The following is a 12,765-nucleotide window of genomic DNA, read 5'->3' as shown; positions in this document are numbered from 1 at the left end:
GGCTGCTGCACAGCTGTGCATGTGCACAGCTTAGAAGGACCATTGCCCGTGTGGAATAACTGCTGTCAGATGAAGCTCGAGGACTTTGATGTCACAAGGAGGCCATATTTACTCTTACACTACTATTACTACTTTATTATTATTGTCATCCTGAGCAGAAAAAGTAGCCGCTAATGTAGTTTTAAAAATTAATGTGCTGCACATAATTAAATTATGGGAATGTACTGCTGTGAAATGTTGTATCAGCTTAGTTATAAAATGGCCCTGGGTTTCCTTGCACTTCAAAAGTAGATGCTAAAAAAGATCAGCAAAAGAATATCACTTCCATGTCCTTGTTGTGGATTATCATGAGACCCTGGGAAACAGGTTGCTGACTTAGTTACACCTTTGATCTGATTTAACTGGGATCTTCAACTAGGATCTAATTTAACTGGGATCTGCCCAAGTGTTCATCCAGTACTAAAATAGTTCTCAGGCTTCCCCATGGACAAGGGTTGCACAGGGAAGGTGATAGGTTTAACTATAATTCTGTATGCTTTGCACAGTGTTCTAATGTGAAAAATGGCATCATCATCATCATCATCTCACCTAGGCCAAACTATTTAGAACCCTCAATCCAGTTATAGAATGTATTGCACTAATATGGTTTATGTGGCTTTTTACAAGAGCCACTAGCAAATCAAATTGCAGCCATGAAGAGTAGAAACAGTACTCTGGCATAACAGCTGCAAGTAAAAGAATATCTAAATTCATAGTAGTTGGTCTTACATAGCACATTTCAAGGGTGCAAAGCTGGCCATAGCTCAGACATGTCAGAAGTTCTTGAAACAGCACCATACGATAAGCCAGCTCCCCCTCCATTCATTCACGTCATGATGACTGAGGTGTGGTATAAATCAAAAAATTATATCCATCCCATGCACAGATTATACTCAAACGCCCATCTAATAGCAGGGATTGCTATGCTAGAATTGTACTTAATGACTACGAGATGTATACCAGGTTTCATTATTATTATTATTATTATTATTATTATTATTATTATTAATCTACAATTAAGTTCACAGTCTAAGACTGGTGGGAGCCTAATAATTCAAGTCCTAACCAAGGACCTAAGAATGATTAAGGTAGCATCTGAGAATATAGGCAGCGCCTAACAGGGTGTTTTTTTAAAAAAAAATTAGGGCATTCAGGTCCAATAAAATCAGGATTTCCAAGTATTGAGGGAGTCCTTTAGGTATTGCTCCAAGGGCAATTGGTATAACAGAAGATTTCTTTTTCCATAAGCATTCAACTTCTATCTGCAAATCCCAGTATTTTGTAATTTTTTCCAATTGTTTTTCCCTCAATCCTAGCATCACCCAGCATAGCAACATCAATGAGCCAGACTTTCTCCTTTTCAATGACTGTTATGTCAGACATGTTATGAACAAGATGCCTGTCTGTCTGGATCTTAAAGTCTCATAAGATCTTAACCCATTCATTTTCCAAAATCTTCTCAACTTGATGGTTCTAGTGGTTTTTGCTACATTGAAATCCAAACCTCTGGCAAAGTTTCCAATGAATAATTTTGGCAACTTTGTCATGATGCTGCTTGTAGGAAGTTTGTGTAATTTTGGCACAGCCACTGATCAAATGGTCAATTGTTTCATCCTTTTCACTACAAAGGTGACATTTGCTGTTGTTTGCTACATGATGAATTTTTGCTTTCATGCAGTTACTTGGCAAAGCTTGTTCTTCAGCCACTAAAATAAGCCTTCAGTTTCTTTCTTTAACACTCCTGATCTTAACCAACCCCATGTGGGGTTTTTATCAGCTTTTCTTTCTATATCCTTCAAGTACTGACCTTGCATTGCCTTGTTCTTCCAATTAACAAATCAGTTTCCGATTGTTTCTTTTCTATACTCAGCCTTTACGTTTGTTGTTTTCAAGAGCTTTCCATGATTGACTTCCTTCAGTAAGTGTTCTTCACTTTTCTTGATGTAGTCTTTCAAACCATGCTTTTCTTTCTCCACAGTTTCTTTTACCTGTAGGACTCCTCTGTCCCTTTAGTTCTTGGCAAATACAGCCAATCAACGTTGCTTTTCGGGTGTACATTGTCATTAGTTTTCTTGTTTTCCGATCCAAGTTATCAAATTCCATCTGGGTCCAGTCAACTATTCCTGCTGTATATCAAATAAAAGGGACTGCCCAGGTATTGATTGTTTTAATGATGTTTCCACCATTTAACTTTAATATCAAATTTTTCCAAACTCATTTGATGTATTGGTAGAAGTACTTTCTTTAACTTGGTCCTGTAATAAATCGGAAGCTTCCAAAACTCCCAAATATTTGTAGCTTTCTTCTGGTGCTACTGCCTTTATCAAATCTTCATTGTCAAGCTGTAGTCCATCATCTTCAAGAATTTTGCCTGCCTTTATGGCTATGGTTGCACACCTATCAATGCCAGACTGCATTCCAATATCTTTGCTGAATTCTTTGTTGCTTGTTAGCAGGGAATCCAGTTCAGCCTTTGTTTTTCCAAATAATTTTAAATCATCCATATAGAGTAAATGCAAAATTTTTAATCCTTTTTAGCCAATTCATATGCACAGTTTGTCTTGTTCAAAATTGTTGTCAATAGGTCCACTGATAGTATAAACAGTAAAGGTAATAATGAGTCACCTTGGAAAATTCCACATTTGATTTCAACTTCTCCTAACTGTTCCCCATTAGCCATCACTTTGTTCACCAGAACTTCATTGAAATATTTATAAATTGCCAAATGTTTCTGCTGATTCCAAAAATTTTGAGACATTTCTCAATCCAGCTATGTGGAGCAGAATGGAATGCCTTTTTATAATCTATCCAAGGCATAAACAAAATTGTGCTTCTTTTTTTAAAATCTTCAAAACCAACTCGTCGATCAGCAACTGATCCTTTGCTCCCCTCGACTTTTTGCAGCACACTTTTTGTTCTACAGGGAATAAATCATTCCTTTTTAAATAGCTCTAGATTTTATTTGTAATTATGCCCATAAGTAGCTTGTATGTCGTTGGCAAACATGTTATGGTGTGTAGTTTCCGGGCTCATTTTCCTTCTCATCCTTCTGAATCAGGAATGTCCTTCCAGTTGTTAACCATTCTTCAATTTTCTGGTGCTTCCAAAACTCTTGTCATCTGGTTTGCCAATCTCGAGTATAAACTTGCCAGTGATTTTAGCCAGCATCCCTGGAGTTCATCTGGTCCAGAAGCGCTCTGGTTTTTTACCATCTTTGATGGCTTCTGTACCATTTTCTCAGTTATCCCAATGTCTTCCACGCTGGATATTTTCACTGTTTTCAACTTGTTTGATCCATTTTGCATTCCTATTGTTACTCCCGTTGTTTTCCCACAAACTTGCCCAAAATATTAGGGTCTTTTCTTTGTTAGGTTTTTCATTATTTGTGGCAAACACATTATTTTGGTTTCTATCATGCAATCCTTGATTTTCCCAACTAATTCTTTGTTAACCAAGAGAGCTTGCAGTTCTTTAGCAACTCCAGTTTCTTCTCCCTGTTGTTCTTCATTAACATCAATAGTTTCTTCACTTTTTACTGTTTGTTGCTCACACTGCAGATTGGTATTATTAGTAGTAGTTCTGGATAAACTGAATTTTGAATTCCTTGTTTTTCGATTGCTTCCAATTCAGCATTGGTAAAGAACTTGTATTTCAAAATTACATGCCTTTGGTCTATAAGTCTCTGCTCATTAACCTCTAAGTCTTTCTTTCCAAAGTTGGTACGCTCACTTCTGAAATCAACATTTGATGGTTCCAATTGGTAGAAACATTCCGTAATTGAGTAGTTTTCTTCCTTTGTCCAAATTTTTCACTTTCGATTGCCTTCCAGTAGCCTGTCAGCTCCATATCCTGGTTGCCTAGCAGAGGGAGCTGAGCCCTGTAACACATTTTTCAATGAATGCCCAGGAGCCATAGTATGCAATGCGACTCTTGTTGATCTGGGTGACAGTTGATCTGGCATGAAATTTGAATTGCTTATTCTCACCATATTGAATGGGGTTATTTTGGAACAGATTTAGTCTGGGTCTTCAGCTAAGACCTATCTGATCTGATTGCACCTACTCAGCATAGCCCTTAGCATCACTAGAGTATGCAGACCACTCACCACAAGGTACTGTTCCTTTGGAGGGGATGATGATGATGATGATGATGATGATGATGATGATGATGATGATGATGATTTAAACTTGTATGCCACCCAACTCTCAACAACTCTGGCAGCTCCCTTATTATTTCACCAATCAAAAGATTCTGTGGCTAATTTACAGGGGCCACACATGATGTCGTCTTTGACCAGTTGAGATGTTTTAGTCTTGAATGGCTCAGTGGATTTACCCAGCACAGTATACCCCTTGGTTTGCCCCAAACCCTCTTTAATAGTTAAGCCAGCTTTGTTGTCATTCCCATATTGCAGAGGGAGCACAGATGCTGTCCAAGTTGTGGATTGCCTGAGGCTACCACGTGGGCTTCTTGCAGAGGTGACATTTGAATTGGGGCCTCTCACTTCTGGCCTTTATGTCATACCATACCAGCAACAACTTATTAAGATGCGTTCAAAGGCACTTAGGAAATGTCATCTTTGACTTTAGTCAGAACACTGGTAAGAAACAAAACTATATATAGCAGGTTCTTTTGGTGTTCTGCTTTTCCTCAGTGAAACTGCACTAAAATGTGGCAGCATTTAGAACACTCAAAGCTGGTGTGACTAAGATTAACCAGGGTAAAATGACTATTTTCTGTGATTGTGTTTTAACACATTTACTCTTTTAAGTTCTACTGGTTACTAAATTGTTATGAACATCCTGATATTTGAGTATTGGTTCAAACAAATAATTTCCTCTGTCCCTCTCGGGGAAATCATGATAGCAATTGAGTTACCTGATTTACCTCCATATTATAGAATCTTCCTTCTAGATCTAATAATTATGTTGTGGTGAATTAATATGGCTTCCATTTCCAGTTGATAAGGACATTGCTTGTATCATTAATTCTACTGAACTTTTCAGCTGTACTGCAAGTTTCATTAAGAGGGACTTTCACAAAAACTGTTTAAACAGCAGTTTGCAAGCATATGTCCCTTTCTTTAAAGGTGAGAAAGGTAGAAAGCTAAACACGGGATACATCAGAGGTTTGCCTTCATTAAGCACAAGATTACAGAAAGAAATTAGACTGCCATCTTGCCCTCTTCCAAAAACAGAGAAGAGAAATTTAGGAGCTTCCTATATGATTCTAGATGCTTTGCAGTGCTGTTGCAAATTTCCATTAAAATAATCCAATATCCTGTGAGCTATACTGTGCCTGAGCTATTTACTGCAGAAGCTGTATTCATAGTTGGATTTGAGTCATTCGTAATGATATGTAGGCCAGAAGAATTCAGTTCAGTCAACTATCTCAGTCAAGTTTTTTTAAAGAAAAAGATTTAATGTGTTAGTATAAATAGAATCATTTCGTGACACATTATCTTTCAAAACCGTCATTATACTAATTTTAGCAATACCAAATTTCTACTTTTGTGTTGGACTACATTTCTAAAAACCATCAGATAGCTGGGAATTATATGAATTAAAGTCCAACATATCTGGAAAATACCACTTTAGCACCCAAAATGTTCTGAACTGAGTAGCAGAGCTTCTCGGAGAAGCTTTGAGACACTTGGTGCCTTCATATCACACAGAAGATCCTGCCAAGAGCGTAGAAGAGAAGCGTCCCCAGTAATAAAATGACTTGCTTGTCCACAGTGTCCACTCAAACAGTTTTAGGAAACATCTCCAAGATATCAAGCTTTATGTTCTCCAGATAGTAGAAGCTTCCTATAGGGAAAAGCTATTTCCTTTTCCCAGCAGACAAGAAAACACACATACCCCTAGGTACATGAGCATTAACGTCAGGTCTTCTGTGGATGTATGCCCCCGTAATCTGAGCTGGTGTTCCATGCACAGGATCCTTTTAGTTGATGTTGTTACATCATTATCTTCACTGGTCAATGACCATAATAAAACTTCTGTCTAGCTATCTGTCTGTACGCCTACCTAAGGCTTGTTTTGGCAGCTACTCCAGAAGATTCACCCAGTTTGGTGAAATGTGATTTGTTTGCTTGTTTGAGTTATATTCCACTTTTTATTTAGGAGTTCAAGGTGATATACATAGTTCTCCCTCCTCCCATTTTTCCCTACAACACCCATGCTGTGAGGTTGGTTGGGCTGAGAGAGAGTGTCTGACCCAAAGTCACATAGTAAGCTTCTGTGGCTGAAAGTAGACTTGAAGCTGGGTTTCCCCAGTGCCAGTCCAACACTTTAACCAAGACCCCATTCCAGCACTAAGTCGTGTTTTATGTGGCTATAATCAAGCTGCTTATGTTCATTTTCAGAAGTTATTTGGGGTGGTCATATCTGCTATAGAGATTTCACAGATGCACAGTATCATCGCATGTCAAAGTTATTGTTATTCTTACTACTATTGAAGTTAATTTGTTGTTACATCTACTTCAGCTCTAAATGTCTACAGACATTTATGTATTTGTATTTAAGTTTATGCTTTAAAAAGGACCCACTGTGTTCAGTAGGAATTAATCCTGATACATTTTTGACAGGAATCCTTATCTCTACAAATCTGTCTTGATTTGCACCACCAACATTTTTGTAGTTGTTCCATCAGAAGGAGGGGGAAAAAGCCCTATTGTTCATTTTTCCTTTCTGCTAATGTAAAATACACTCTTGATTCTTCCATCTGATTATAAATGTTATCAAATACAAATACAGAGATCTAACTTCAGCCTTGCATTGGCCTATGACTTTAGCTCAAGCTGCTAAAAATCAGGAAAGTAGAATATACACTGACTATTTTCGTTTTTGCAAAAATACATGAAATGTTTTACTTCTTTTTTAAGTTAAGAGAATGTAATATAATAAAAATTACAGGATTCACCAGAAAATCATTTGCTTCCCTTTGGAGAAACTGGGAAGATACTTAGCAAAAGGTGCATTTCAGATTGTGTACTTCAGGGGGGAAAAAATCAGTGACTAAAAGAGATTTCACCTCAGTTTGCAAAGACTCTTTTTTTTAGATCCCACTGTGCATCTGTGATGACAAACATCTCTCTGAAATGGTTCCAAATGTCCCCACAGGTAACAAATGAAATTCAATAACAGAAATATAAAGAGTTTGCCCTGTTGGGATTCATTTTGTAGAATGGCTTGAAGCTTACTGGTAGCATTTAGACAGATCTGTTTTGCGTAAAGAAGGCTAATGTGTGTGCATATAAGCAGAAACGTGAGCATTTAGGCTACATTATTTGATGTAAAAGTCTGCTCTATGAGGTTGGGACAGTATGGTCAATAAAACTAAAAGCTTTGATATGTGCAGAATTACTTTTATTGGGGTGTTAGAAAATAATTTTTGAAATAGGCAATAAAACAATAAAACATCATGCAACTTTGAAACTGTCAAACTCTGCATATAAGTCAATAGTTTTGAAGAGGCCCAAGCCATCTTCCATCCATGAAAGAGTTTCAGTTCTATAATGATTTTTTTAAAAAGCATGGTTCTGCATGTTTGATTGTCAAGAATAAAAAAGTATGAAGGGGTAGAAAGCGATTAGTTAGATAGCATGCACACAGAATCTGCAACTTATTTTTTTAAAAAACAAAGGCAAACTCAAGCATAAATCCATGGGTACCTCTTTTAAAAAGGAGTAGATACACTGGTTCTTTTCCCTATGGTAATTGATCCCGCAGTCAGACACTATATTGATTTGTCCTGTAAACAGGGAGGGTGGCAGGGGTGTAACTTAGCATCAAAAATAGAGAATAATTTCAAGTCCTTCTGTGATTTTATTTTGCACATGCTAAATGTTTTTGGGAGAGATGCATGGGCATCTGTGGGAGGGTGGCAAGGAGGGAAAGGTGCCTAAACATCCTTGCATCAATTAGGACACAAGTACATAAGGGCGGGATTTATGTCATGGCATTACCACACATGTCTCATCATTTTGGCATAATTTCAGTTTGCTGTCGATGCACACTAAGAGATGAAATTGAAAAAGGTGCACACAAACACACACACCGTCTATACATAGTTATTGGAAAGTCCATACAACTCCTCACATGACTCTACATACACATTCTGTCTCACTTCTGAAATAGGAAAATAATTATTTCCATCCTACAGAGAGGCAGCTGAAGCAGACAAATGCGTAGTCTTCTAACCTCATGTTTCACTGAATTGTGGCCTGCAGCCCCAATTAAACAAGCTGATCGATTGTCTTAAGGCTTTCTAAATAAAAAGAATAATCATCAAAAGTAAAGAGGTTTTGATTTTCTGTGCAGGGTTTGGTTTACTTTAGTTTGCAATGTCTGGAGGAATTTTGCTATGAAAAAGATTGTAACATTGCAACTTCTTGGTGAAAAGCAAATAAACGAAGGTTGTAACTTAGAAAATTATGATGATGTGAAGATGGTAAGGAGTTTTTCCAAACTCTAACTCCTTAATCAAAGTCACCTACTGAACTGAAAGGCAGGGAATTCAGGGCAGATGAAATAACAGCTGCTTCCTGGTACACAGTAAAACAATGGGAGTTCATTACCACTAGGTGGTGACCAACTTGTTCCTAAAGGAGAAGACGATAACAGAAGGAAATACAGCGTGTTGGCTATAATATTCTGTATTAAATGCAGCATTATCTTGATATTAGTTGCTAGGAGATGTCAGAAGAAAGGAGCTATTGTATTCATGTTCTGTTACAGAAAAAAGTAAACTGTACTATAGAAATATTTGGGTTAACATCTTAGGGCTCTTCGTACAATAATATAGCAGAAATTGTAATTCTGTTTCCAGAGTATGCTACTTCAAACTATAAATGAGAGGTTTATGAGTTTGAACAATTGCTTTCCCATGAAAGTTGGGAAATCTCGCACTTAGAAAACCAGATATTATGAAGAAGATTTTACAGAAACATTTCTCTTTAACAGGCTCTTTTTATATTGGGAATGTTGTTTTGTCTGGAGCAACATTCAGTCAGGGATATTCCAGCACCAGTCACATAAAATGCAGTTTTGCTACCTCCTCTGAGGCAAATAAAACTTGGTCTCAGAACTTGGGGAATTTAATCTAAGAATCACACAACACACCTCTGTTCCTTCTTTAATAATAGCCAAAAGAGGGAAGGTGTTTCCTCCATGGGCTGGACAGCCTTCCTTCCTTCCATGATAGTACTGTAATCCACGGAAATGCAGGGGCATTGCCATGCATTGTGCATGGAATATAAATATATACAGGATTTTGGAATTAAGCATTAAGCTACTAATAGTTACATATATATTTATTTTAGTAATGATTCTCCCATCCTCCCTTAAGTAATCTCTCATTGTGTTGTGCAGCATTACTGTCTCAGATGATGAAATCAACAGCTGACTATTCTGAGCTCTAATCAACTCTCTGAATATCAGGATGCTTCAAGGATGGGTAGAATTAGGGTATTTTAATAGGGTGGCATGGATCATATTTAGAATAGACAGCTGACATAAAGCACATGCTAGACAATCAAAGCAGTGTTCACTCCATTATGCAAAATGGATTAAGCTGAAATTTTTCAGTTGCTGAAGTATTTTTTATTACACAAGTCTATTTTAATAGCTAATCTTGCCAAATAGGGTGGTTGTGCCTGACAGGAATTGAAGAGGAGAGGTTTTTCCTAGCATAATGGTAATGTTGAGTGGTATCTAGTGGTGAATTTGTCCTGTGATATAGTATATGAATGCCTGTGGGAATCAATGAGATCTCCTGTGGGTTAATAAGGAGAATCCAGCTGAAACCGCCCATTGGCATAGTGGAGATTAACTCGACACATCAGATATATAACTCCAGAGAGTACCAAGGGCTAAGGCACAGAATTATTTCAAGTCCATTACTAAGCAAGGTGCCACACCTTCTTGCACATTATTCTTTCAGGGGATGGGGATGGGCTACTACTTGCTGGAAGTAAGAGTTGGATAATTTTTTCCTCCATTTTCTTAAATCATTTCAGGCCTCAAGGAATGTAAAAATCACTTTATAGACTTTTTGCATGAAACAGAAAAAAATGCACTTATGACTTGTGGTTTTGATGATTAGAAAAAAATGGATAATAGAAAAAAGTGAGCTTTTTTGTAATCATAGAGTAAGAGATAATTTTGTAATTATACTTATATTTGCTGGAGAGAAAATCGGAAGCTTCTTTCTATTTTTATTCTTTCTCACTGCACTTTTGCTTTGCTTTTTTCTTCCTGTCTTTTTTTTTCTTTCTGTTTTGTATCAGTTGGTGTTAGTTTTATGTTTTCTTTAAAACTTTTAATAAAATGTATTTTAAAAAAGGGAATATAGAAATCATAGTGGTGATGCAGGTAACATCACTGGAGCGTGTGGAGCTGAAATTGTTGACTTTTCTTTCATGGGGCAGTGGGCACAGACAATCCAAAACTTGTGTTTTATTTTAGATTATGAGACATCTTGAGTGCCCTGTGGGTAGAATGGCAGCATTTAAATCTTCATCATGATATTAACAGTAATAATTCTGCCCCTCAAAGTTGCCCTTTTACTGCTAAATTTTGGCAGAGTGATAGAAGTTATTCAGTCAACCATTTATACATATAGCTCAATGGCAGAGTGCATATCCAGTCTCTGGAATTTCCAGTTCAAATGTGATGCTGCGGAGATAGAAAAGTCTTGTGTCTGAAATCCTGGAATCCAACTTTCAGCCAGAATAGACTCCAGTACTAGGGCAGCAGGACAATAGCCCAATCTGACAAAAGTTATATGCGCAGGATAGAAACAGTGGGGGTGGGGGGTAGGGGTTACAGGAAGACATATGGCAGGAAGTTGAGAAAGCCATCTTGCTCCTGTTGGATTCAGTGAGAAGGCAGTGGTGTATAAGAGCTCTTGTCCTGGCACAGATTTCAACTATATGTCTATAAAATGGTGAAGGTTTGGAGCTGGCATTTTCCCCTTTACCAACCAGATCCTATTGCTAAATGTGCAGGTTAAATTTTACCAGTACTACAACATGGCTGGCAAAAATCAGGGAAGCAGGGACTAGATCTGCAATTTCCACTCTATTCAAACAGTGAACTACAGGTAGTCCTCACTTAACATGTATTCATTCAGCAACCGTTCAAAGTTATGATGGCATTGAACGAAGGGATTTATGACCAGTCCTTGAAGTTCCAGCCATTGCAGCACCCCCACGGTTGTGTGAACAAAATTTGAGCCCACTTGGGCCTCCCCACATTTCCACTGCCTTTTGGCTTCTCGCCTATCTACTGCCACCAGCTGTCCCCGCCACCTGGACCTGCCTGCCATCATGCCCACCACATTGCATGCCACTACTGTACCAGCCAGAGCCTTCTTTTGCACTGCCTTCTTTCTCACCAGTGCAGCTGGGGCTTCTCTCACACACCAGCCAGGCCCTTGCAATATTTCATACATTTCTATTTTTAAAGGATAAAGATAACATTAACTAAACCATTAAAATATGTGCAGTTCTGCTTTGTCCTGTATTTGAGATGCAATTATTATTTGCAGATAAACAATATTTTTCCCAAATGTCACTAAAAGAAACTCACTTCATCATCTGAAAAAATGGAAATGGATTCTGCATACCCGGAATGAGATTGGAAACTTGTGCAGGGGAGGAAAGTTGAAACTCATTTGAATTTGTATGCCACGTTATTTGGTGAGTGCATGGAAACTATTGATTGTATCTGTGCCTTTGACAGGGACAAATGCTAAACATGGATTACGCTGTAAGGCATGCAAGCTGAGCATTCACCACAAATGTGCAGAGAGCACTGGACAGCAACAGTGTATGGGCAAACTGGTAAGCCAATGTAACTATTGAATAAACCTGCAAATAAGGCTCAGTTAAGAGATGTGGTCAAACAGATCCCTCAGTCATCTTGATTTAGCTGAGTTAAAGAAATATGCTTGTATTACCAAGAGGTTGCAGAAATCATTCCCAGTCTGCTATGTTTGAGAAGCATAGGTGCCTTTAGGCAAAGATAAAAGTGAGCGCTTTCATTTTGTACGATGTGAGGGCAGGGTTGTCATTAGAGATCAATACAATTGACTGTTCGCCAGGGCCCACATTTCTGCAAGGAGTTCATTGCTGACATCTACAGTCTTCTAGTTCCTCCTGACATTGCCTCTGACTATTTCCATCCTTTCATGAGTTTGCAAGCAATGACAAGACTGAAGAAGTGAAGCACTGTGCTCTTCTTGTCTTATACTCTGCTTCTGGACAGTTTGCAGGTTCTCCAAATCCACAGATTTGTCAAAAGGCAAATAAGTGGGCAGTAGTGACACTAGCTAGGAGGAGCGGTTGAGGCTACTGTGACTGAGGACCACCCAAATTCTGGACTCTGCCCTAGGTTCATCAGTAAAGCAAAATGCAATATAATTTCCAAGATGGTGACCAGGAACCTACACTGGCTGCCGGGTTGAACAGGGCCCTTGTATTGGTGCCTGGCGACCCTGTCCTCACCCCTCCTCACCCACCTTGCTGGATGGTGGTCTTGGGGTGGATGCCTGGGGGTGCCCCAACCCCCATAGTTGACACGTTAGGGGCTGGAGGAGGTAAGCAGAGCCCCATAAAGCTTCCTAGAGCTTCCTCCATGGAACAATGTGGTCGAACAGTGCGGATGGCTGCAGCAAGGCCGGGAGGCACACAGCAGCCAAACACCATGAAGACCCCCTGGG

At 38.6% G+C, this 12,765-nt stretch overlaps 1 protein-coding gene across 3 annotated transcripts in view; it reads left to right on the top strand.

Moving 5' to 3' along the window:
* Positions 1-12,765, top strand: part of STAC (SH3 and cysteine rich domain) — a 78,321-nt gene that overhangs the window by 33,910 nt on the left and 31,646 nt on the right. For all 3 annotated transcript variants that reach the window (XM_063304093.1, XM_063304092.1, XM_063304094.1), the window contains exon 3: positions 11,787-11,887. In XM_063304093.1, the coding sequence (XP_063160163.1) occupies positions 11,787-11,887 (101 nt within the window). The remainder of the gene's footprint in view (positions 1-11,786; positions 11,888-12,765) is intronic.

The sequence above is a fragment of the Candoia aspera genome, chromosome 4 (genome assembly GCF_035149785.1).
Source record: "Candoia aspera isolate rCanAsp1 chromosome 4, rCanAsp1.hap2, whole genome shotgun sequence".
Lineage (NCBI taxonomy): Eukaryota > Metazoa > Chordata > Lepidosauria > Squamata > Boidae > Candoia > Candoia aspera.
Note: the sequence above shows the minus strand (reverse complement) of the source record. Positions and strands in the feature narration are given on the sequence as shown.